General features: G+C 51.4%; 1 protein-coding gene across 1 annotated transcript; it reads left to right on the top strand.

Moving 5' to 3' along the window:
* Window positions 1-22,805, top strand: LOC102047896 (cytochrome P450 26B1). Its single transcript, XM_005435304.3, has 6 exons — window positions 1-285; window positions 2,476-2,700; window positions 15,608-15,883; window positions 16,924-17,079; window positions 17,755-18,036; window positions 18,982-22,805. Exons 1-6 carry the CDS (start codon window positions 82-84, stop codon window positions 19,372-19,374), a joined length of 1,536 nt encoding a protein of 511 aa, XP_005435361.2. The 5' UTR covers window positions 1-81; the 3' UTR covers window positions 19,375-22,805.
* Window positions 22,806-26,502: the final 3,697 nt, after the last annotated feature.

The raw sequence follows: 26,502 nt of genomic DNA, 5'->3' as shown, positions 1-26,502 counted from the left end.
GTGCGTGTGTGTGGGTGCGAGTGTGGTGCCTGTCAAGGGGCTGTTTCTCTCCCCACCCTCCTCCTCCTCCTTCTTCCAAATATGCTTTTTGCAAGTTTTGATCTCGTCTCGGCACTGGCTACCCTCGCGGCGTGCTTGGTGTCACTGACTTTGCTGCTGGCCGTGTCCCAACAGCTGTGGCAGCTCCGCTGGGCTGCCACCCGCGACAAAACCTGCAAGCTACCAATCCCTAAAGGCTCTATGGGATTCCCTTTAATCGGAGAAACCTTCCACTGGCTCCTGCAGGTAAGGAGGATTCCCTTCCCTTCCCTTTTCCCTTTTCCCTTCCCTTCCCTCCCTGGAAGGTGGGCTGGGACCGGCGCTTTTTTTTTTTTTTAAAGGGCTTTTTCTTTTCTTTCTTTTTTTTTTTTTTCTTTTTTTTTCTTTCCCTTTCGATTGCATCATGCGGGTTCCCGGCGAGCTGGGGAGGTAGCTGGGGCAGGGGGCTGGTGGTGGCTATGTGGGGGGGACACACCGAGGGAGCACGGCACGGCTCGGCTCGGCTCGGCTCGGCTCGGTCCGCCGCGCTGCGCTCCCCGGCCGGGCGCTGCGGGGCTGCCCGGTGGGGTCTGCTTGCTAGCGGGGAAGCGGCGGGGGGTCTCCGCCTTGCTGCCAAAAATCTTTTCTCCACACACCCCCCTCAGCCTAAATCCTTAAAAAATAATAAAATAAAGCCGAGGGTGGGAGGTAGCCCCGGGGTGCGCTGCCGCTCCGGGTCGGGGGTGGCTGTGGCTCCCCGAGTCGTGCCCCCCCCGGCTCGCCCGTGCAATGGGGTCCCCGTCCCCCATCCCCGTCCCCTGGGCTGCTCCCGTCGGGTTCTCAACCCGCCCGGCTCGGGTCCGGTCCTGGGGGAAGCCCGCGGAGGTAATCGGTAGATTAACCCGGGATTAACCTTGCTAAATGCTGAACAGCGGCGGGCGGAGCGGGATCCCCCCGGACCGCGTTGCGAGGGTGACTGCCAAAAAAAAAAAAAAAAAGGAAAGAAAAAAATGATAAAAATAAAGAGAAAAAATATATTTAAAAGAGAAAAAATACTAAAACAAAAAAAAAAAGGGGCGGGGGGGGGAAGCGAGGAGAGGAGGCAGGAGGCGGCCGGGGGTTGTCCCGCTCCGGGGGGGGGGCCGCGGGCCGGGCTGGGGGCACCCCTGGGGCTCGCAGCATCCCAGGAGGGAACCCTCGAAGAAAATGAGTCCGAGGGTTTCCCACCCGCTCCTCCCTGGGCGGGATGAAAATCACGATCCGCGAAGAGGAGCCTGGCGAGGATGCTCCCGCCAGCGAAGGTCGCGTTTCATTGACGGGACCGCCGAGGGGATGGCGGAGCCCGCGGCCGAGCAGGGCAACCCGGTCCCGGCTGGGAGGGCTGCGGTGTCCCCCGGTGTCGTCCCCCCCCGCCTCCCCCGCCGCCGGGGAAGCCCCGGCACGGGAGCCCGGAGCGGCAGCTCCGCTCCCCGGCCGGCCCCCTCCCCGCCAGCGGCGCCGAAGGGGTTAACCGCACGCTCTCAATAGGGCTTTATTTTTTAAAGAAATTTATCAGATTTTTACAGGGGGACCAGAAAAGGGTTCTCGCTTTTCCACAGGCTCCGTCCAAACAGAGTCCAGGGCTAAAAATACAAAATTTTGTATAAATTGGACTCCATTCGAAACTTCTGCCACATAAAGGTCCTCTTTGTGCTGCCCTGGAAATGGTGTACAAATAACTCTTTATTAATGCCACAAAAAGGACTTTAATTATATTTACGGAGATCAAGAAACAGGGTCACCTGAACATCTGAAATTCACAACCGCGCTTTTGTTTCAAAATAAACACCCGCGCTCCCAGCCCAGCGCCGGGGCGCGGAGCTGCCGCGCTCGCAGCTATTATCCCCGCTCGGGATGGTTTTTTTGGGGGGGACACCCCCCCCGCTCCTTCGGCTCCATCCACCTCCTCGCCGACAAAAGCCCCCGGAGCATGTGGGAAAGTTATTAAACCTTCTCAAATCTGGAGATTTACTCAGGCAAATTGCAGCCTTTCGAGTAAATTCAGCCTGAGCGGGAAAAAAAAAAAAAAAAAAAAAAAAAAGAGAGAATGGGAAAAAAAAGGGGGGTAAGGGGGGGGAAAGGTTAAAAAGTGCCAGGGGAGGTAAAGGTAGAAGTGAAAGGGAGGAGGAGGAGGAAGGGGGGCGAAGGGCGCGGACTCCCGCCGGGGCGGCTGGAGGAGTGGGCGCGCCGCGGGCAGCGCCGGGCGCCCCGTCGGAGGGAGCCGGGCTGTGCGCGGGTGGGATGTCGGGGTTACCCCGCCCCCACCCCCCCCCCGCGGCCGGGTTGCCCCCCCCCTCCCCATCTCCCCCGGCTGCACCGTGGGGATCCCCACGCGTTGGTGCGGTGCGCGGAGAGGCCGTGCCGTAACACCACCCCAACCTGTGCTCCCCTCCCCCGCCCCCCCCTCCTCAACCGCAGGGCTCCTGCTTCCAGTCTTCCCGGCGGGAGAAGTACGGGAATGTCTTCAAGACGCACTTGCTGGGGCGGCCGCTGGTGCGGGTGACGGGCGCGGAAAACGTGCGGAAGATCTTGATGGGGGAGCATCACCTGGTGAGCACGGAGTGGCCGCGCAGCACCCGCATGCTGCTGGGCCCCAACACTGTGGCCAACTCCATCGGCGACATCCATCGCCACAAGAGGAAGGTGAGCGTCCCACGCGAGACCGGGAAAGCCGCGGGGGAAGGGGGCGGGGCGTGGGTCCGCACGTAGGGCGGGAGAACACCTTCCCTTCTTCCCTCTCGTCCGCCTCTCCTTCCTCCCTCCTCCTCTCCCCGCAGCCCCCACCCCCCAGTGCGTGGGAGGCAGGCCCCGCGTGGGCGCTCCCCCCACCTCGTGTCCGCGATCGATGCCTTTGAGGAATTTAAAAGGGCGATGGGGAGGAGAGAAGGTGAACGGGGAGGGGGGGTCACAGGGGAGGGCTGCTCTGCAGGTTGCTGCTGAGGGTGGAGGTGCTGCCCCTCTCCACCCATCACCCTACGGACACCCCCCACCCCACCCCCCCCGCAGCCGGGGACACGCGTGGGGGGCGCTGCCGTGCGCGGAGCAGCGAGAGTGGGCCCAGAGTGCTCTTAAAAGGGCGATGAGGAGTGAGGGCACAGCGCGGCATGGGGGCGGGGGGGCAAAGAAGCGTGCCCCCCCCCCCCCCCCCGGCCTTTTCCATGCTCCACCACGGGGGTGTTGCAGGAAGACCCCGTGGGGTTTGTGCTTCCTGGGGGGGGGTTGGGGTCGTGGTGCTGAGCATTGCATTGGATTTCAGGGAAACTGGGGCGCTGGTGGGGGTCCCTGAATGAAGTGTATGTGGAGGGAGACGGACACTGAGCTGGTAGCAGGGGGGTGCTAAGCCCCTCCTGGGGTCTTGCTTTGCCTCACCTCCTTGGTGGTCCTGGGGTCAGAGCCTCCTTACAGGCCCCAGGGCAGGGCAACCTGTTTTTGGGGCTCTGTGTGTGTGTTGAGCCCAAGCAGATGTGGGGGATCATCCTCTTGTCCCCCCATCAGCAAAGGTGGTGGCAAAGGTGATGCAGGCTGGTGTGGTGGCATGGATGGTGGCTTTTGCATCCCATCCTCCATGGGACAGGCTCTTTCCCAGCTTTGGGGCAGGCAGTGGGTTTGGGGTGAAGGTAATGTTCCCCCCCTCTGTCTGTGGTGCGGAGATGGCATCAGTGGCACAGCCAGCGTGGTACCCAGCACCAAGAGTCTGTCCCAGTCCCTGCCCTGAAGCAAGGTCTGCTCTCGCTCCCTGCTCCAGCAGGATTTCCTATTTTGGGGTATATATGGCTACAAAATCCCTACCAAACCCATTGCTCACTCTTTTATCCCAGGGGAGCAGATGAGAAAACAAACACCACATGACACCTATTAGTCACATTTCTTAATGCACTGGTGGCCAGGACTTGAGCGATACCACAAGAAACGCCGTGTCAGTCCCTACCCGAGACCAGGGTAAACGCAGTGTTTGCAATTACCTGTTTGCTTGGGCTGCTTTTTTTTAATTTTATTTTTCTTTAAGGAGGGAGACATTTTTTCCAACCTTGCTGTCAAAGAGAAAGGGTGATAGTTCATGGGGCTCCCTCCAACACGGAGCATAATTTGCGGCAGGAGAGGTGCAGGGGAACAGGCAGTGATGTGCTTTGCTTCAGCAGCAGGAGGAAGGCAGCAGTTTTGGCTCCGATTTATTTCCCATTAACGGAGGGTTAAGCAGCAGCAGCCACCAGTGATTTGAGGGTGCCTCTATGCTCCTTCGCTGCTGCTTTTATCTTCTGCACAGCAAGATAATTTTTTGCTACTGAAAAGTGGGTAGCTGAAGGCCTTTGGTTGCCATCACGTTAATAAAACCGCGGAATTCTGACCTCAGGAACAGACACTGGGGAGGCGAGGAGAGCGTGTGTTATGGGAATGGGGTCATGGAAAAGGGAGGCCTGACCTTTGTGGTATCCTGATGGACTTATAATTTGTACCACAGCTCAGATGGGGAGTGCCGGCACCAGCAAGGAGAGATGCCAGCAGCATAGAAGGGGTAGAGCCTCTTTCCCTTGATATTCATACCCGATGTTCTCACTTTTGCTGTTTTTTCCTAGTGGGAAATATATGTCCCACCCTAAGCAGTGAATCCCAGTGTTTTCAGGTTTTTCTGAATCCAAAGGCTGGTCTGGATCCCCATTCTCTTCCTCAAAGCCCTTTTGCCTTCCAAATTTTTGGCATCACGAGTGATCCCAAGCTGGCAAGGATCCTAATTCCTGCCTGAGGGACGGCCCAAAACCTCTTAAGAACAAGCATTCTGATAAAACGCTGTCCCAGGATGACCCTTGCTCCTGCATGCACACCTTGCCACTGCTTTGAGCTCTGGTGTATTTGAGAGCAAACACCTTCCCTGGATCAGTGGGGCTGGGAATGCTTAGAGTAGCTAATTATTTTTTAAGCTTTCTCTTTCAGCAGCATGAGGTTGGGTACACCGGGCTCAGCTGGTTCCCTTCCCTTTGAAAACGGGAGGTTATTCTGATTCCTTCACTTGGTCTCCTCTTAATTACTATTTTCACGGAGCTGAACATCTCATGCGTCATGCACCCTTGGGTGCTCCCTGAGCCTGGCAGCTGCTTGGATCACCTTTTCCCCTACGTAAAACCATCCCTCGCCCTGGACCGCATGAGTTGCGCATGCAGAGATAAGGTGAACCTGCTTCTAATGGGAATAAAATAGATCATTTCATTCTTGTTGAGATTGCGATGACCAGATTAAAGTTTTTTCCAGGCCAGGTGCATTCTACCAGCAGAAATTGCTGGCGTCTTTTAAGTTCATTAGCCCTGAGCTTTTGTTGCTGTTAAATGGCATTGACTTTTAACTCTCCCCGCCCTGCTGCTGAGGCTCTGAGGTGTGAGGAGGAAGCATTAGATTTAAGACTTAAGCTTGCTACTTCTAGGTGGAAGTTTTTCTTTCAGATACCTGGTTTGTACCTTCCTCTTGAACCTCTGAGGAACTGAGCAATGAACTTGTTGGCAGAAGGCAGCTTTTTTTTCCCAGAATTAGCCAACTTTCATAGTAAGGATGCTAGCATTAATAGAAATCTTGAAAGAATCGGAGCAGTCTGAAAGCTCCATGCAGAAGAGCAGCAGTATTTCCTAGGAAACCTTTTAGGTTGTTGATAATTCAGTGTAGAGCATTGTAGAGCTTTCTGGAGTGAAGAATTCCACCTCTCAAATTCTGTTTTCTACTTCATCTCTAAGCTTGAGCCTTTGCTTCCTTTTAAGTGGTTTCTCCTTCTCTGGCCTTGCCAGAAAATTGTACATGAGGTATAATTTCTCATGAGGTTGCTTGCAGCACAGGATGCTGGCCAACACAAGGAAAGGCAGAGTGTGAAACCCCGTGTGCTCACCCTCTGCTGCGATTCCATCCATTGGGGTCAGCTCTAGCTCTTGTTCCACCAACCCTTACGTGGTCACCACCTGTGATAAATCCTTGCCGTCTTTCTAAAAGCCGGTGGAGTCGCACTTATTTGCAGCAGTGCTGGCAGATACTCTTTCATCATTCCCTGGCAATCGAGCCGTGGTCTCTCTCCTCTTGATGGGACAGATTGCCACTGAGATGTGAAGACGGGCTCTAGCAAAGAGCTTCAAACCCAACATGTTCTTACATGATGTTTCTGGTAGCTTGCCATTGAAATCGGCTGTTTTGCTGGCCATGTGTTGTGAAGCTTTCCAAAGAGTTTTAACTCTTCAATGTAATTTTGAGATCAGCGAATTGCAGCTATCGCCACTGCATCTGCTGTAGGAGACTTTGCCCTTGGTGGTGACAGGATCAGAGCTGGGCTGGACAACTGAGTCTCCGGAGATCTTCTCTTTGGCTTGCTGTTTCCCTATCTCAGCTTCTTTTCAGAATCTTGTATGGATTCAGTATCTCCTTCCATAAAGTGGCTGAATATCCTCATCTCCATCCCTGGGCTACCAGAAGCTTTAATCCCAGAGGTGTTGATAAAGGACTCCAAGAGGCACATGCCAAAGGTGCTCAGGAGGAACAAAGCCATATTAACACGCCGGTAGCTATGGCAGCTCTCTCTTTTCCCATCCTCTATTTATTAAAGCTCCCCCGCAGGAAACTGTCAAAGTTAATATAAATTGAAGAAAAATTCACCCTTTGGGGAAATGAACTCTCCAATTATTAGAGGGGGAGTCTCTGGGTGTAAAGTCAACTTTTCATGGGGACGTGACAGCAGGGCTGGGAGCAGGGCTTGCCTGCACAAGGGGTATCGCTTTATTGCAGATGTCATCAGCGTTGGCTCTGTCCTTTGCCTGAGATGAAGCTGGTCGATAAGAACAGTTTACAAGTAGTAAACAAAAGCAACCCAAAACTCCTCAGCCACCCTCCTGAGATAAATATCTACCAAGAGGCTGTGACTGCTGTTGGGTCATGGAGTTTATGTTGATGTCAGAGAAGGATCTGGGCCACCCGTGCTGCAGCTTGTTCCTCCATGGTGGCATCTTTGTCTCAAAATCACCTTGCAGGTTGCTGGCAGGAGTAGCCACGTTACTCTTGCACCTGGCCTGAGCATGGGCATGGCTTTGCTCTGGCTTTTTAGTGACAGATCCCTGTCTCTCCCCATCACGTGAAGGATGCACATCATCCCCTGCAGTCAGACGTGATGTTCCAAGGGAGGCGAGTGCCTGCTCTTCTACAGTAACTCATTGGGAAGGGGTGACTGGGGACAGTGACTGGCTAAGGGTCCTCCTTGCTCCATGCTCCGGTGCTCTCCCCATCCTGCTCTTGTTTTGGTGGCACAGCCACACTACCTCTGCCATACCCTGTTCCTGGCTGTTCATCTTGCCCTAGATCTTTCCTTGTAGGCATCTCCAGTTCCCTTTTCCACCCGTGAGCTCCCATTTCTACCAGTGAAACCCCAGTGAAATCACTGCAGTCGCTCCAGATTTACCACGTGTGTCTTTTGAAGTGTCGATCCCTGGGTCAATACGAGCTGTCAGGAAGACAAAGCAAATCTACTCTTAGGCACGGTGATAACGTTGGCTCTGGTTTTATGGGATGTAAGGCCAGTGGGAAGCTGAAGTTCAGCAAACAGGGAGGGAGGCGCTCCTGTGCCTCTGCCCGTGAGGGACCCCAGCATCTCAGTGGAGAAGGAAATGGGAATTGGAAATGGCCAGGACACATGGTCCTTAGGTTTTAGGTCTAGACTGAGCAGTGCCTGGGGCCAGGAAGGAGTTTCCCCGTGCAGGATACGCACTGCCGGCACGGGTGTGCTATGGTGCGCGGGGAAGGTGGGACTCAGACTTTCCTCAGAAGCATCCAGCCTTGGCAGAAAAGTGCTGGACTTGCCGGGGCCGTGCTCTGTTCCAGCATAGTAATCCCAAAATAGGCATAGCTGGCTTAAGAAAGAATAAAATAAAAGCAGTCCGTGGGCTGGGTAGACATCCTAGACCTGGAGACTTGAGGAGGAAGCAGACAGTGGTGCAGAGAAATGGCCTGTTTTGTCTCACTGTCCAAAACTACATCATTCATTAACACACCACAATTAATGTTCTGCCTCGGAGGCATACAAGTGTTGAGCTTATTAGCACCAAGTAGAAAGGTCTGAGGCTTTAATATAGTTTGCAAGAGGATTAAGAACACAAAAGGGGCCATAAATTTACAGCCAAATATAAACCAGCTGCTGTGGGCTGGACTGGGGGGAGGGGGGGGGGGCGGGGGGGAGGGAGGGAAGGACGGAGATGAGGGAGAGGGGCGGGAGGAGGAAGGAGGGATGGGAGGCAGCGGGAACATACCTTTCTCACTACAAAAAAATCCTGACCCAAGTTGTAGAGAGGGTTTTTTTTAGGGTTTGGAGGTTTTTTTTCCTTGCATTTCCACCCAGCCCCACCACTCTCCTTCGTGAGACTTGTAAATCCCATGGTGAAAAAGAAACCATTCCCTTCCATCCAAGCCCCCTCACCCCCCCCTCAATTGTATCAGTCAGCTCAAGCAGGCTGGATTGCAGCTGCCATCAGCTGGCTCACCTGCAGCCCTTCCTCAGCGTGTCCATGTCGGGCTGCTGCCCTGTAAGCTTTAATCCATGGGCAAAAGCCACTGGGGCCGGAGAAAAGGCTTTCTTTGAAGGAGTAGGGCTCCCGCTCGCGGTCTTGGGGAAGAATTTGTCAGCTAGGTTGGCTCATTGACTTTAGACCAAATAGTGCTGTCATCTACAGTGGTGTAAATCCAGAGTAATTCCAATGGATTAAAAAAAAAGCAAAGCCCAGGCGCTCCTGGCTGAAAGACAAATTTCATGTGTTTTTCATAGCACCTTCCACCCCAAAATGCCCCGCCAAGCTCAGACCCTGCTTTGAGAAGCTGTACTGTGTCAGGACGTGGTCACAGCCCAGGAGCTGTACGATACTGTGAACTGAATTTCTTTCCCGTGGGCTTTTCTACCTTTCTGTGGCATTGGGGATGGAAGTTGTTGGATGTCCTGTGTGGGCTGCAGTGCTCTGTGCTGGGTGGAACTGCAGCCTGCAGCCCATGGCTCTGCATGGGTCCAGGGTCTACTTCAGAGCGGGATCAGGGGAGGCCAGGAGCTAATCCCAGAGATGGGGGGGGAGATTTTCAGGTTCAGGATCCGTCCTACATTTTCTTTGTGTAGCTTTGGTTTTCTATGCATCATACTCCACCCTTCCAAGCAACTCGAGCAATCTGCTAAGTTGAAATTCGTAATATCCTGCCCATCCCTCTGGGGACTGAGTGCTTTGCTTCAGGTTAATGATGCTCTCCATCACTTCTCAGGTGGCACTTCTACCCCTGAATATATCTCTCTGTCAGACAGCTTGCTCTTCAACTTCCTATTCCTCAAGTTTGTACGGTGGCCTTGGGTCACCTGAGCCCTTGTCATCTCCTCCCTCAGCTTGGTTTAAAGCTCAGAAGAGGTCTTGCTGATAGTCTGTGGGAGCTCTCGCATGGATATGCAGGCACACCTCTGCGCTGTCAGGTGTGTGCTCATCTCCATATGATGCATCGAGGTCTCGCAAGACCTTACCCAGGATTTTGGCAGCAGAGTTGCTGGGGGAAACACTTCTCCAAGAGTCTTCCCCTATTTTTGCCAAGACACCATGCGTGCTCAGAAAGGCATATTTATTTCACCTTTGGGAGGGGGTGGGCTGTGTCATGGGGTGGGTGTTTCCCTCTCATCTCCTCTGTGAGTGTGGCCACCCCACATGCTCTGCTCTGCTCCCCACTTGTGGAACACTTGGCAAGACCAGGGACTAAGTGCTCCCATGGAAGAGCACTTGAGGCTGGTTTCTTTGCCAAGTCTGGTTTTGTCTCTAGAGTCCGTGCTCTGGGTTACTTAAATGCATGGAGTTCCTTCCCTTTGGTCCCTCCTCCATGCTCCAGGAAGATGCACGGGGTCAGCAGAAAGGGGATTTTTCTCCTAATATTTCTCCTCCATTGGCTCCACAGTGGTGGGCAGGGCAGTATCCCTCCTGCCTGGACAAGTTGCTTTCCTCCTCTTTAGCTCTGGATAGACTCTCCTCTCCACACCACAGATCTGGGATTTAGTTTGTGGTCCAAACCCAAATGGGATAGCCCATCCCAGTTCGATCCGGCCCTCTGCCACCGATGAATGGCCTCTCTGACCATGCAGCAGTGTGCCTGGTGGGTTTGTGGGATGGTCCTTCTCCTCGGCTCCAGCCAAAGGCACTAGCCACAGGCAGGGTGTGTGCGTGCCCTGTTGGACCTCTTCTTGGCCAGCTGATCCCACCTTTCTAATCCCTTCTGGCTGGACACGGCTCCCATTTCTTTGCCACACTATCTGTTGATGTGATATCTTCTTTCTCTCTCCCTCCCTGTGTTTGATTCCCTCCTTGAAGAGCGGTGACAATACGTAAGGTGAATTTGACTCTCCTCAAATGCGCTGGTTCCTTATGAGTAAATAGGGGCACTTGGAGCAGTGCTTCAGAGGTGGTGGAGGCATGCAGATGCTGAAGAACCGCTGTGTGCCAAGGTAGCCCCGTTAAGTGGGGTAAGAAGCCTACATAGCTGGTTCCATTTTGGTAGTGGTGGCAAGTTTTTTTGAGACGTGAGGCAGTTTTGAAGAGGGAGGTGCTGAGACAGATGTAGGGTGGCATGCTTCTTCCTTGCTCTCCCCAACAGCCTGGGCATCACAGCCCCTCTAACCTGATAGCCTGTTAAAGGGGTTTGGATCAAAAGTGAAATCTCCCATGCCATGTGGAGGGTTTGTAGAAGAGATGCTTGGACATGAAGATTTTTGATCCATGGGGAAATGGGGTGCTTGGGCTTGTTTTTATTCTGAACTTGAGAGGAAATATGAAATGCTAGAGTTTCTTACAACCCTAAATGCTTACCAAAAAAAAAAAAAATCGAAAAATTAGGGGTATGGGCAACCATGAAAGGTGCATGGTCATCATGATGTGGCCCAAGGATGCAGAAATGATCTTTACATTTTTTTCCAGCACATTTTTTTGAGAATCATTCGAATTTCAGTGAAACTTTTTTTTTGCAAAGGCACTCCATTTCTTATCTTCAGCTGGGCCAAGTTTGGAGACTCGAGCTACTGTAACCAGACTCCCTTTGGAGATGGATTGCAGTATTCATGGGGCTCTTGCTTTTCTCCCTGGGAGAGGCTGCTGCTCCCCCAGGACACCGACGCTCCTGACCTGCCCTCTGTATGCAGTGCTGTGCTTTGATGGGCAAACCCAGCATTGCTCATTCTGTGTGTCTGGGAGCTGAAACTTTTGGCTTTTCCCTCCGTACAGGCCTGGATTCCTCCCATGTTGGAGCATGGCAGGAGACTGTGGAGTGGTCCATGTGTTCTATTTTCCAATTACAGCATAGGGAGAAAAGGGATCAACTCTTTGATGTCTGCCTGTGAAAGGCAAAGCTCTTCATAAATAGATGGCAGACTGTCAGGGCAGCAGTGGGGTTTTGTGGAGGTCCTCTCCTCTTTGCGGTGCCTTGCATAATCTTCACAACTTTTTTTTTTTTGCTGTGTTTTTCCTTTGCTCATGCTCTTGGTACCAGGGCAGCCTCTTGCCCATGAGCCTTCTCATCCCGCTCCAAAAATATCACAGTTTACAAGCCCGCTGGAGCATGGCAGTGGGCTCCATGTCTGGCAGGTCCATGTCTGATGCTGGAGAGAGGCAGACATTCATTATAATGTGGCGACAGGATGGCGTTGGGACAAATGCTGCCTGTTCTTTTGAAACATAGGAAGAAATAGTATGTCTCGAGGTTGAGACATTGCTTTGGATGCTTCCTGACACATCCTGCCGGCCAAACCACCAGTGGGTGCCAAATTGGTTCATGAAAACATCTCCATGCTCATCGTGCCTTTGTTTGGTCGGGCCAGCAGCTCTGGCTGGCGTGGACTGGATGAGACGCAGGTGCCTGATCCCAAAGCATAAGTTTTCCTCCTGGAGGGGTGGAAGAAGAAGCTCAGTTCCCTCTTTGCCATGCTGATGTGCTGGGCAGTAGTAGGGGAACTGCAGGTTGGGGATGGCAAAAGGCAGGGGCTGAAGCTGGTGCTTGGGCTGGGAAAGCTTGGCCAGCACCAAGGAGGGGTAACACAATTAAAAGTATTGTCCCTGCTAAGTTCTTTCCACCCTGGCTGCCAAACAAAGCCTTTGCTACACATGGAAACACTGTGCGTTGAAGCTCAGGGCCCTTCACTTGAATGTCCTCTCCCCTTCGGTGTGGTTTAAGGATGGAGCTGGGCTACTTTCTAGCCAGGACTGGGGACAGTTCACTGTCACACAGGGCTGGATCTGTCCAGGAGATCCTGGAGCTGAGAAACTGAGAAGGAGTTTTCTGCTTTAGGAAAACCATAAATCTTTAAGTATCCTGTTTCCACTGTGAGGTGGATTCAGAAGTTTCCAGCCAGGCTCTCTGGGTGGTGGTGTCTCCCTCAGCACAGGGCGAGCGCATGTGTGCGTGGGTGTAAATGATTGCCCTCAGACAGAGCAAATCCCCAGACTTGTCTTTTTTTGAGACATATCAAAATGTCAGAAAAAATGGGGGCTCTTTCCAGCATCCCCCAAAAGTCCTGGCCACTGTCCTGGCACTGCCACTGAGGCTACTTGGCCAGACCCCCACCATGGCTGGGCTATTACATCTTGGTGTTAGCAAAGCCGAGCATCCCCTTAATGATGACCTTGCCTCTTGGCATCTCTGCAGCAGCTTGTTTTGCACCGATGCTCCTTGTTGCCTGGTCTTGCTCCAGCGAGCGGCCGAGACGTTCGGTCCGACTTCACTAGAGGGCGCAGGAATTTTAGGCTAGAAACGCGCGGAGGTTTGACCGGGAAAGTTGGCTGCCTTTTCCTCCTTTTTAATCAACTGGAAAGATGCAGGGTTGAACTGGAGGTGACTGGAAGGGGATCCAGACTTGTGTCTGGCTGGGGAAGGATCCACTGACATCTGGGATTAGGCGGCGTGGAGCGCAGTGGCGGCGAGCGGACGGGACGTTGCAGCGAGCCGGCCGTGTGGCTGGGAGCTGCAGGCTCCAGCAGGCCGGGGATGCAGCTGGCTGGGGCTGGAGGAGCCTGACGGCAAAAGGACAGCTCAAGAAAGAGCAAAAAGATTTTACCCCCCACCATTAACCCCCTAGTGCTAAATGCTCCCCCTTTGACCTCTGTAGGGGCTCAGTCTTCTCTTCCTGAGGGTCCCCCTCCTCTGTGCCTTCTCTGCACATCACTCCTTGGGACGGGCACTCTCCTCTTCAGAGTCCAGCTTGGTCTGCAGGGTGTGGGTCCAGCCCCGGGCTGGGCTTTTGCACCACTGCAGCACTTTTCCACGGTGAGACAAGAGGCATTCCTTGGGCTGCTGTACTTTTTGCAGGGTGCAGGGGGTCCCCAAGCACTTTGGGAGATGCGGGACAGAGCTGGAGGAGGAGGTCCCAGCTCAGGAGCCCCAGCTCAGGAGCCCCAAGGGCCACCTCCATCGGGATGGTGGCTCCAAGCAGGGCTGCAGCCTCGGTGTTCCTTAAGCAGAGGCTGTCCCCTCATCGGGTCTGCTTTCAGCTGGAGAAACTGAGTTATGGGAAGCCTCTGGGGAGAGCGGGGTGATTCACTGGGAGCCTCTGTCCTTACCCCACCTCCCCAGCATGGATGAAGGGCAGATGCCAGCCAGATGGGAGACGTGGGTGTCCCTTCGCTGGCCCCACTCAGGAGGTCCTGTCCAATCCCTGTGGAGCATCTCGTGGCTGCCAGCGCTCCTCCAGCTGGCACTCCCTCAAAGCCTGGTGTCCCGCTCATGGCCATCAGTAGCCGGCCCTTTCTCAACTCCCTTCATACCTTCCCCAGGCAGCTGAGGGACTCAGCTTTAACACCTCCAGCTTTTCTTTTCCAAGAGGCTGCTTTTTCACTCACCCCCTCACACATGCAGGTCTGCCTCAGCATCGTTTCCCTTTTCAAGCTTAAAAATAGCTTGTGAAGTGCAGAGAGGTGGCAGAGAGGCAGCAGCCACACCGTCTCACGCCCTTACCGTGATCTTGCTGCCCCGCTGTTCATTCATTCATTCCTCTGCTCCGTTCATTCATGCCTCTGCTCTGCGTAGCCATCTGGGGACAGCTGTCTGTCTGCAGGCGGATCTGTTTGTTGGTCTGCTTGCATTTTCTTTCCCATCCCTCCTACCATCCCATTTGGGTGCTGATATTTCCGTGGGGAGCCTCTGAGCCCTGCCCCACCGTGTATCGTGTGATGAGCTTTGCTCAGGGCTCAGCCCGAGCCTGGTGCGTTATGAAGCAGCTCTTGTCGAGCCTCCTGCCCAGGGCTGCGAGGGGACAGAGGTGTTATTTCACCAAACAAACTCCCAGTGAACGATGTGCATTAGCAATGAGGGGTCGCAGCCAGGAAAATATTACCTTTCCCTTTGAGTGCTGACTGCGGAGGAAATTCTCACATTTACAGCTCCAGTGAGTCCGGCGCTCATGGAAAGAGGGGGCGGCTTTGATTTCTCTCCTCTTGTTGGTTTGATAACTTCACAGCCCCCCCACCGTGCACTGAGCCCCCCCGGGAATCGGCCACCGGTGGAGGCTATGCAGGCTTGCAGCTCCCTCCTTGGGAGCCTGTTTTAATTTGATTTTCCTGGAGGCCTGGCATGTGGTGGTGTGTGTGTGCCTACTGCCCTGTGTGTGTGTGTGTAGGTTAATAAAAAATAAACAAACAGCACTTTTTCCTCTGGTGCACTCTGGGAGGGATGCAGCGGGGATGCCGAATGAAAGCGTGTGCTGTGGGCTGCACCGGGGAGGGCTGAAGGGACATTCCTGGCATTGCTGAGCTCCTCGTGCAACGTGGGCCCTGGCCCAAATTGGAGTAAGGAGCCGTTAGCATCGGGGGCCTGGGGAGGCCCACTCCCGCACAGTGTTTACTCGCAGAGCTTAAATTAATACTGTCTGCTGACATCAGGCCTTTTTTTCCCCGGTTTCCCAAGGAAATGAGCCGTGTGTGATTGCCACCTCTGTGTACGTGTGTGCTTTCTTCCCCACTTGAACCCCTGTCTAAGTTCAGCCAGTTTTCGCAGAGATCCTAAATGCCTCAAAATAATTATTTTCCTTAATTTTTTATGTATATTTAAAAAGGATGGTTGATGGGTGGGAGAAACCGCCAAGTCTTCCCGTGGAGAGACAAGCTTGCATGCGTCTGTGTGCGTGCACAACAGTAATGTTAGATACTAGAGAATCCCAGTGGAAGAGGTGTATTAGTAGCATCCAGATCCTGGGGTGAATGTAACTGGGAGGCATGAGACACGAAGCTGGCTCCATCCTTCCTGCCACGCACAGGATGAAGCATTTCCTCCCATCTCTGGTTTGCACCCTGTTACTGCCTGTCATCTGTGGTGGCTGTGGTGGGGATCAGCCTGTGGAGGATCTGTCAGCTGATGTCCATCAACCCTTTTAGGCAGCTGTTTTAGGAATCGGTGATTCTGGATGATGGGTTCTGGATGATGATGAGTCCTCTGCTCCATGCAGGAGACCTGTGATGTCCATTTTTGTGGGCAGAAGCTGGTTACGGGAGAAGGCAGAGTAGGGTGTTGGGGCTGTGTAGAAATCTCCACTTGCTTTCTTTGGCAGGTTTTCTCCAAAATCTTCAGCCATGAGGCACTGGAGAGCTATCTCCCCAAGATCCAGCTTGTGATCAAAGACACCCTTCGGGCCTGGAGCAGCAACCCTGAGTCCATCAATGTCTACCATGAGACCCAGAAGCTCACCTTCCGCATGGCCATCCGTGTCCTGCTGGGCTTCCGCATCCCCGATGAGGAACTCAACCGCCTCTTTGAGGTCTACCAGCAATTTGTGGAGAATGTCTTCTCCCTGCCTGTGGATCTGCCCTTCAGTGGCTACAGGAGGGTAAGAGATTTTGGCTGAGTCCTCCACCAGCTGATAACACTAATCTTACATCAAAGGGATGGTGGCTAATCCAGCCTCTACAGGTTCTCGGAGGGATGTCTTCTCACCCTCTCACTTCTAGAAGTGAGTTCATTTTGGGCTACAAAGTCCTGTTTCAGTAGAGTGGAGAAGAAGATCCATCCATAGGTTTTTAGAGCACTAGGGACTTTGCAGTTTGATGCAAGGGAGGATACAGTCAGGACTTGCCCAGATTTAATGCATCATTTTTCCTCACCCATAACTGGCAGTTTTGCTGTGTTCTTTTCTTTGTGGGACCCTTGTCCTGTTAATTGCCTCCTGTCCTCAGGGTGAAACAGGTCAGTGGACCTTCTAATTCTAAGAACTGTTCTTGTTTTCTGATGAATGGTGCAAAATGAAAACAACAAAAACTGCAAACAAAAAGATAGTATTTTTTAATAGGGAACTTTGGTAACAGAAACATGGGGTTTTAAAATTTATTTTTGTGATGATCACTGCAAATTTTATTACCGTTATTTGACCACATGAATGACCCCAAACCATCTGCAGCCCTGAAGCATTTGCAGCAGCAGGTTGGCCCGGTGCAGCTGTGCTCAGATAGGAATTGCTTTACTGAGACCAGGTGATAAAATTGCTTGGAAAGCCCATTACGGTCCTGGGAAGAGGATCCTTTCAGATGAATTGACTTTCCTTTGAGAGACAATTTTCCCAGGGTTTGCCATACATCCCAGGGTGAGCCGGAGGCCTGTGAACTGGTGTAGTACTGGGGCTCCCACATTATACCTATCATTTGCACGTAGGTGCTGATTACTCTTGCCTGTAATCTTGGCCACTCGGGACTTGCTCCTCCTGGCCAGGGAACAACTTCAGCATCTTTATACTTCTCTTTGAGCATCTGCAATTACAGTTGTATTACTTAGGCCTGTTGTCCTGAGCATGTCTCCAGCTCCTGGGGACTCTGGGCTGGGGATGGTAGTGCTAATGTTGTGTCCTATGTAGTCTGATGGCTCCCTGCTCCACAGGGCATCCGGGCACGTGAGACACTGCAGAAGGGGCTGGAGAAAGCCATCCAGGAGAAACTGCAGAACACACAGGGCAAAGACTATGCTGATGCACTGGACATCCTGATAGAGAGTGGCAAAGAGCATGGCAAGGAGCTAACCATGCAGGAGCTGAAGGTAAAGATCTTCTCCATGGTCACCTGGTGCTCACTGTGCTCAGAGCAGGGACTCCCCAAAGAGCAAAGCGTAAGCTGCTGCAAGGAGAATTTTTTAGGGCAGACCTGAGATGGTCAGTGAGAGCTGGGGGGCCACAGTGTGTTGCTGGAGCTGCAGGTGAATCTTGGTCTGGGGGATTATGGTGCCAACAAGCTTTCCTATGGGACATATTTGTTTGCAGATCATGCTCAGCCCTTTCTAAAAAGCATTTCCAGGGAAGACCAGAAGACTGTACAAGTTTGCTGAAACTTTCAGCCTTGACCAGCTTCATCCCTTGACCCATGCAGTTTTGTAGTGCCTCCTTTGCAGGGCATATGAGCCCTCGGCAGGTTATCTGCAGCAGGGTAATGGCATAACTTGTCATTCATGTGCTATCAAAAGCCATTCCCAGCGTTTTTTCTCCTGCCTCTCTGATCCATAGCATCTTCCAAGGCTGTGTGGGAAGCTCCCTATGGTGGGTGTCCAAGACCTGTGCCTGCACAAGAAGGGACCTTGCAGTTAGACGTGACCAGGCTGGAGAGCTGCTGGGGAAAAAAATGCCCCACAGCAGCCTGTGTGCCTGTCCCTTGACATGCCATGGCTGCTGGCCTGTCTGTCCATCCTGTTTCTTACTCTGGGTTTGCTCTTGTCTTTCAGGATGGCACCCTGGAGCTCATCTTTGCCGCCTACGCCACCACTGCCAGTGCCAGCACCTCTCTGATCATGCAGCTTCTCAAACACCCCCGGGTCCTGGAGAAGCTGCGGGAGGAGCTGCGCAGCAAGGGCATCCTCCACAACGGTTGCATCTGCGAGGGCTCCCTCCGGCTAGACAATATCAACAGCCTCCACTACCTGGACTGCGTCATCAAGGAGGTGCTTCGCCTCTTCACCCCCATCTCTGGGGGGTACCGGACAGTGCTGCAAACCTTCGAGCTGGATGTGAGTATCACCATCTCTCTGGGATGTGGCTGCACCATGAGCTCCCCATAATAGCCTTTTACATGATGTTGCAAAGCTTGCTCAAGCCTGGGTTAGATGAGACATCAGGGAGGACAAATCAGGTCCTGCTGGTGATGGGAGTGGAATTGCTCTGGATTCAGAGGAAAGTGATGGGATCTGGCCTGTGGCAGGGAAGGGATGCACTCAAGCTGTCAAAGAGGAGACAGGCGTGATGCTTTAAAGAGCAACTTGTGACAAAGTTTGACGCCAAAATCTGAACTGGGGTGTGACAAGGGAAAGGTTTACTGCAAAGGGCATCCCCAAGCTGCTGGATGACAGGCACATTACTCACTGCAATGGCTGGAATTTCCTACTAGCAAAACAAAATCTTGAGACCTGGCTTGTTGCTGTAAATCCTACTAATGTAACGATTTGAGTCAGGAACCTTTTAAAGTGCTCAGGGGATGATCAATCCACTCTGTTTCTCATTGCCCAGGCCCTGACATGTGCGTTGGGCGTGTGGGGCTGACAGCCAGCAGGGTGTGAGCAAAGCCATGGGATGCTCTGGGGAGGACTGGCTGGCATATGGCACAGCACAGGCATGAGGAAAGCTGCTTCCCCTTGCTTGGTGGCAGTGGAGCACCAGGGGATTACTGGTAGGTGGCTTCTGCCAGTGATTGCAAAGCAAATAAATAGCAACGGATCATCTGGTGGGTCCCAGGGACAGAGGCAGAAATAAACTCAGGATTCCCATCTCCCAGCCCTTTGCACTGTGCTTTCTGGTTTTCTTATAAATCTGCATCACGCACAAGTAATAAACTCAAAGAAAATACAGAAAAAGCAGACAAAGCCAAATGGTCTTATCTTGTCCTCCTGCTCCCTCTCCCTTTACAGTAGGGTTGACTTGCTCTGGTTTTCTCTCCACCCCTTCCCTCTTCTCTGCAGGGTTTCCAAATCCCCAAAGGCTGGAGCGTGATGTACAGCATCCGGGACACCCATGACACTGCCCCTGTCTTCAAGGACGTGGATGTCTTTGACCCCGACCGCTTTGGGCAGGGTCGAAGCGAAGACAAGGATGGCAGGTTCCACTACCTCCCCTTTGGAGGAGGCGTACGGACCTGTCTGGGCAAGCACCTGGCCAAGCTATTCCTCAAGGCGCTGGCCATTGAGTTGGCCAGCACCAGCCGCTTTGAGCTTGCCACCAGGACTTTCCCCAAAATCACCCTGGTGCCCGTGGTCCACCCTGTCGACGGCCTCAAGGTCAAATTTTTCGGACTGGATTCCAACCAGAACGAGATCCTGACAGGGACAGATGCCATGCTGGGGGCAACAGTGTAAAGCCCATGCTGGCAGTGCGAGGGATGGGCGGCCAGGGGACAGAGGGGTGGGGTGGGGGCAAGGGGACGAACAGGAGGGGAGGAGAGAGGGACGAGAAGCTTCTCCACGATGCTTGCTTCACAGAGCCTCCAGGTCGGGACCGCTTTCTCCACCAGCGAAGCTGCCAAAACCCTTCTGCTCTTCCCGTGGGGCGTGGAGAAGGTTGGGGTGTCGTCGTGTGTCTTGTTTCATTTGGAAGGAGGAAGAGTTGCAAAACCCGGGTTGAGCTGGGATCCATACACAGTATCTAAATATTATATATATATATATAAAAATATATATAAAACATTTCTGCTGCGAGGAGGAGCACCGCAAAGGCCCGACTGTGGGAAAGGCTTTGGAAATCAGCTGATGATCAGAGGTCTGGCATCCCAGGGTAGCTCTCGGGTGGCCTCTGATCTTTTTTTTTTAACAGTGTTAAATTAGCTGGTGATAACAGTGTTTCATTTTTGAGTTGGCGTGTTGTTTTTTGGGTTTTTTTGTTTGGTTTTTTTTTTTTCATTTGTTTGGTTGTGGTTTTTCTGGGGGTGTTGGAGGCTTTCCTTGGTGAGGGAGAGATGAGCAATGCCCATTCCTGTGCCCTCTCCCACTGGTGCTGGGGCAGGCTGGGGAGAGGGCTGCTGTTTCGCCTCCGCTGCGGGACCGAAAAACCCTGTGGTGTCTTGTCCAGGGCTGAATGGATGGTGAACCATTCCTCTGAGGCCTCGGACAAGTGCATATTTGCATTTTGCAAAATGTATTTTGCATTTGGGGCTCTGGGGGTGTGTGTGTCCTTTTTTCCTTGTTGAGTTTCCTGCTGCTGCTACACGGCCTGTGTGCATCCATTCCCTTGCCACAGCCCCTCACCAGCCCCTTTCCCATGCAAAGGAAGCCTTTTTGAGGGCATTTGTGTGCCTTTGCTCTCCCCAAAGGTGCAGGCACCAGCATCAGAACTGCATGGCCCCGCTGACCCACCGCGGCTCTGTGAACACTGGGGCACTGAGCAAAGCCGCCCCGTGCAGAGCTGCTCACTTCAGTGCGTCCTCTTCCACGGGAGGCATTTGCATTAAAGGTGATCTCTATAAATAAGTCAACGTACGCATTGTTTGTCTTGTGTTTGGGTTTTGTTTGGTGATGGGAGAGCTCGGCAGGAAGGAGAGCAAGCGGTGGGCTCCTTGCAGCTGTCTGCCCCATCCCACCGCTAACCCAGGAGAGGTGCCCTGCCCAAAGCTTCTCCAGCACAAGCAAGCAGCCACCAAGGTATCTTGCATTTGATTTGCTGGGTCGGTTTATTTTATTTTATTTTTTGCATGCAAGAGGCTTCTGGGTTGCGTGTGAGATGGGTGGGTTGTGTTGAAAGTGAACACAGCCTCGCATGTAGGTGCAGAGCAAAAGCTCTCCGAGTGCCCCGGCAGGTGTTTGGTTCAGACCAGAGCCAAGCACGGGGCTGGGAGATCCCTCTCTGACTTGAGGTATCTCTTCCCAGCCTGCCCAGCCCCACTCCTCTCCCATCTCTTGCCCTCTGAGGTGGAAAAGAACACAAGGACCATGGCTGAGACCTCTCCTAACCATGATGGGAAAAGATCTTGTGCTTGGGTGGGCAGCTTGGCTTTCAGCTTTAAGGGTGTACAGATAAGTCAGAGGGGTTGAAATAAGAAAGGCGAAGCGGCAGATGCGGCTTACCAGGTTGCTTTGCAGGTTGTGCTTTTGACGAGTGGGTGCCTCTTTGGAAGGTCGAAGGAAGTGTGAAGTGAGCGATGGTGATGGCTACCTTTGCCAGCCTGTCGTCTGGTGGGGGCAAGGAGGAGGGAGGCAGTTTTTTTAGCCAGGAGAAGCACTTGAGATGGGATTGCCGTCAGCCAAGCTGTGAGAAACCCCCCAGGAGCAGCCCGGTGGATGGTCTTTGCTCACACCACTGTGGCATAGCTTGATTTTCAGGTTGATTTAACCTGAAAGAAAACTCCCAGTCTTCTAGGAGATGCCATTCAGATCCAGACCTTTCTTTCTGGTTGGCAAACAACATGCTGAACCCAAAAGCAAGGTCTCAGGAGCTTCTGGCTATGTGCACCATGTCTCTGAAGCAGAGGCTCAGCTAGTTTGCCAGCCTGGAAATTTTGAGTGAAACACCGCAAGCTCAGGCACTGTTGAGATTTCAGGTATTTTCTTTGGCCCTGATGGAGAGAAAAATGTCCCATTGACAAAAGGAGATTAATTGCAATTGAAATCCCAAAAAGCAAAAGAAGCAAAGGAGCACAGAAACCTGAATGCGACAAGAAGGGGTGAGTTTCCCAGGGGCAAGCATTTGGGGAAAGGTAAAAGTGCATGTGAGGGTGTCCATGGTCTTTGTGGACAATGAGCCCTTGTAGGACACAGGGATGGGGACAGGAGGTGGGTGGTCTGCAGGGAGGAGCTGCAGGGTGAAAACCCATCCGAGATCCACTGCCAGGTGCTCCCCAGGAGCTCCCAATTCCATCTGACATCTGTCAAGGGAATAAGACTGTGCTTGGGGGAGAGGAGGCTGAAAAAGGGGAAAGCTGGAGAGGGGAAGGGACAGCAAGGTGAAAAGGTCTGGTTAAAGCTCATGGGGGGCTTCGTGCCACACCGCGGTGAGCCAGAGCTCTTGGGCAGACTTTTCTGAAAGGGCTCGGTCCCACTTGTGCTTATGGGAAATCAGTGAAGGGTTTCGCTGAAATTTTTATTTTAACTTCCAATGTCATTACAAATTGAAAACCAAACATGCTTCTGAGTGAGTGGTTGATTGGAGAGCGGTAATGTAAGATGCATACATCCATTATATATATATGCTTACATCATGTGTATATATAATGTTTGTGTGTGTGTGTATTTAATCTAGGCATAAGTAAGTCATGCTTTTGTTTTTCCATTCCTAACTAATATAACTTGACTAAAAAAAAGTTGCTGCAGTGGGTTTGCAGAGTAAAGCACTTTGAATCTCAGAATTGTTTTTGTTTTTTTTTTCTTAGCACAGTCCAATTTGCTATAATATTATTTTATACACAAATTTTTTTTGTCTGTCTTTATAAACTATTATAAGTACTATTTTTGTTATAATTCAAAATAGATATTTAGTATAAAGTTTTGCTGTTAAATATTTGTTTTTTAGTAAAATATGATTTTTTTTCTCTTTATTGTAAACATTGTCTGGAAAAATATTAATATGTTTTATCACAGTTGTTTTTAATATTAAAAAAAAGAAAAAAGCACTTGTGAGGTTTTTCATTATGAAATTGGTGCCGTGTGAACATGTGTTTCAGTCATGTGGTTTTTAATATGTATATAATATTATGTGTTGCATATTAAAATGAATGTTGTGTATTTTGTGATCTTAAAAAAAAAATAATCCATGTGGCTATTTTATAGACTTCCATAATAAAAAGAGTTGAATCTCCAAACTTTTTGTTTCATATTCATCTGCATCTCCTTTTGAAGGGCTTATGTCCTCCTGGTTTGGGCTCTTAGGGTGACACCCACATCCAGGGAACAGGGACACCTCAGAAGCGGGATTTTTGAACCCCCCTGGGGACCTCAGGGTCTCCATGGCCAGGGTGAGGCCTCACTGGCTGGCACGGATTGAAATACAGGAAATTCCACTTAAAAATAAGAAAAAGCTTTTTTATGGGGGGCAGAGGGGGGGTGGGGGGGGTGGCCAAATGTTGAACCAAGTTGTCCAGAGATGTTGTGGATCCTCCATCCCTGGATGTACTCAGAGCATGACTGGACGTGGTCCTGAGCAACCTGACCAAGGTGGCCCTGCTCTGAGGTCTGTCCCACCCTGAGGATTTGGTGAGCTCTAGGATGCCCAGTTTCTGCCCAAAGCTTTTACTTTTCCCCAGCCACAGATGGAGGCTGGACAAGACAGGCAGGAGGGAAGGGAAAGGTGCTCATTTCCAGTTGCGTGTGTGCCCTGGCCCTTGCTGCTGGCTCTTTCAGGAGCTCACAGCCATATTGAGGTGGCACAGGAGAGCGCCGTGGGCCAAAGAACATACACCCAACTACAGATGGTAATGGCAGGCTGGCTGGTGGGCAGGATGTGCATGGTGGACCAGACAAGGCAGGACACACTTCCCAAGGGTAGCCCAGGTGGGAAGGACCCTGTGATGGGCAGCAGACAGGTTGTCTGCAGCCCTCCCATCATCTCCTGTTTGGGCTATTGAGAGATAGACCGCTCCCATAACCAGCTCCTCAGCAAACCTGTGCCCCAGAGTTTTCTTTTAGCAGGGCTTGCTTTGAGCTTTTTAGACCCAAAATGTTTTAGGAACTTTTAGCCCTGGGTGGTGGGATGAAGTGCTTTACACGAGATGTGACAGGACAAGTTAGTGGTGGGAGTTTCAGCTGCACCCACCCCATCCCAGAGTGGAGATGGGGTAGGCTGAGGGTGCTTAGAGTAATTAGGTAATTATTTAAGTAATTAGCTTCTGTATCCTTGCTCCCTTCCTATAAAAAAAAGCTGTGACAGCACCCTGGCTGTGTTGGGGAACAGGATGCTGCTGCTTTGCAAACCCTTCCTACGATCACATTCAAAGGCAAGTGATGGCTGGAGGAATTAATGTAGCTCTTTGCAGTTGGCTGGAAAATATGACCATGCAATCCACGCCCTTATCCCTTCAGTGCAGCCAGAGGATCTGAGGCTCCTTTCCCTCCCTTCAGTGCTTTGCAGCCACTCTCTTTTCCTAGTTGCTGTTCTGGATGTGTCCTGCCAACAGCGGTCTTGCCGTGTCTGTCCTGGCTGTTGCCAAAAAAACACCGTGAGATTGCACTTGTCTGTGGTCCTGTCCCCTTCCTGGCCTCTCTTTGAGCCGAAAGGCCCAATGTGTCACCTCCTCACCCTTCCTTTCCAACCCACGATGCATTTATAATACCTGTCTGTCACCTGTTTAATAGCAGGGGAGGTCATTTCCTTTTGGCCTTTTCTCTTTGGGATTTCTTTTCTCCACCCCCACACCACCCCCTTCTCCCTCCCTTTGCTTCTATTTATTTATTTATTTTATGGCTTCCAGCAAGAAGCTGCACCACCCCTGGAGGGAGATGATGTGGCTCGCTTGACTCCAGCAGAAGCAGGGAACATTTTTGGGTGGTCTCGCGGGAGCCGCTGGACGGCAGCGCAGGTCAGTCAGACCCCGAGTACTTTCCATTCAGCTCTGGCACCGAGTCTCACGTTACCTGCTTTGTTTTAACTTTAGCTGAACTCTTGGAAAGTTTCTTTTTAAAGCTTGTGTGTGAGAACACAGAAAAGGTGTGCAAGTGTGTGCACATGTGTACATGGGCTTTTCTTTTTCTCTTTTTCTTCTTCCCCTCCCTGCCCTTCTGAATGTAGCCTGTTGTCTCTTGCAAAACGGAATGGGTTGCTGGAGCAGGCTTGTGTCACCTTGGTCTGGCTGAAGCGTGACTTTAATCTGCAAAGCCCAAGGCTCAGGCCCTTCCGTGGGGATGGCGAGGCAGCGTTAGGCCAAAAAGGGACAGTGCAAAATGTTGAGGCATCGCTAAAATAACATTTACAGGAATTATTACAAAGAGAGAAATGGGAGAAAGCAATGGTTTTCCAGGTGGTATGGATGGTTTCTTGGCATTGCTTTCCCCCAGATAATGTCAGGAGCCCTGGTAGACCGCTAGCTCTGGTCTTAGCCGGCATTTAAACACATGGGTGCTGTCATGTGCTGCCCCATGAATAGAACGGAGTATTTCAGTTGCAAGGGCACTGCAGTGATCGTTGTGCCTGCTGGGGGCTGCTGCAGCTGGCTTGGGGGTTCCTCTTGTGCTGGAAGCTTCACACACCACTTTTAGGCTTTTGTGGTGAAATAGTGAGGTTGGTATGTTGTGTGCATCCAGTTCCTGGCTGGCCTCCTGACAGAAACAGGCTGAAACCCCTCAAAATAAAGCCTGCTGTATTTTCTGAAATGTTGTGATAATAAATTATAGTACCTGGATAGCCTTGATATTTTATAAACGTGTGATCTGTATATTCAAAAATGATCAATTGTGACAGCAAAAAGGATGTAAAATGGTAGGATGGCAAATGGCTTCTGGCAAATACTTCTTTTTTGAAGGTCTCCCTCCTCACCTTCACATGAGAGATTTCCAATTTATTCCAGCTGGAAATGAAAATTTTCCTTTACAACAGGAGATTACACCCAAATTCTAACCTATAGCATCTTCCTGGTTACTGATTTAACTGCTGATGTGTGATTTTGATAAGATAAAATACAAATGATAAACGTTTGCATGAAAAAATACGACAAAGAGAGGGTGAGGAAAGCTTTGAGGCTGTGGCTCCAGTCTCCAGTGGACCTGCGTGTGTTTTCTTGTAAACAAATAATCTGCAGTGTAGACACGCAAAACCAGGGGCTGAGGAGTGGTTTTAGCTAACGCATCCCTGTGAGGCTCCACGCTTGTTCTCTCTGGGTGGTTTCATGAGATGATTCCTGCGTTTATCAAAATCAAGAAGTGGTTCTCTGCAGTGGCTTGAGCTTCCCAGGACAGTGAAGAACAGAGAGGGCAGGCTGCAGCATGCAAGGTGAGGGCTCCATGATGGAGACCTTAGGAAAGCTCTCTCTATCTGGGTAGGCTTTTCTCAAGCAGCTTCCCAAAGCCACCATTAGGTGATAAGAAATTGAATTAAAGGTAATGGTGAACACAACCTTGAATGTCATACTGATGCTAAGGAGTGTGCACTCCAGAAACAAATGTTTCCTAAGTATTTCAGGCAGCAGCTTGAACAATCAATTCATTCACACTGAGAAAATTTCTTTTTCATGGTCTAAGACCAGCATTCAAATGACCCTACCTGTGTCCTCCAGCTTGTGTTACTATTTCGTGTCCTCCTTCAGCATTCCGTAAAGTCAATGGCTGTCTGTCTTTTGACTGTGTTGGAAGGTAGATCAGGCTTTTATATGCTTTTTCAACATTATAAATATAGATGGAGTATATATGTATATTTGTTCTGAAGTATCATGTTTGACCGTTTGTTATGGCATGAACAGTTCCTCTTTCAGTGTAGTGAACACAGTTTTATCTGGCATAAGAGCTATGTTTAGTCTACATTCACATATAGTTTTTCCTTTAACAATATTTGTCTAATTATGGCTATGTGGG

This window comes from Falco cherrug, chromosome 1 (genome assembly GCF_023634085.1).
Source record: "Falco cherrug isolate bFalChe1 chromosome 1, bFalChe1.pri, whole genome shotgun sequence".
In the NCBI taxonomy this organism is placed as follows: domain Eukaryota; kingdom Metazoa; phylum Chordata; class Aves; order Falconiformes; family Falconidae; genus Falco; species Falco cherrug.
Note: the sequence above shows the minus strand (reverse complement) of the source record. Positions and strands in the feature narration are given on the sequence as shown.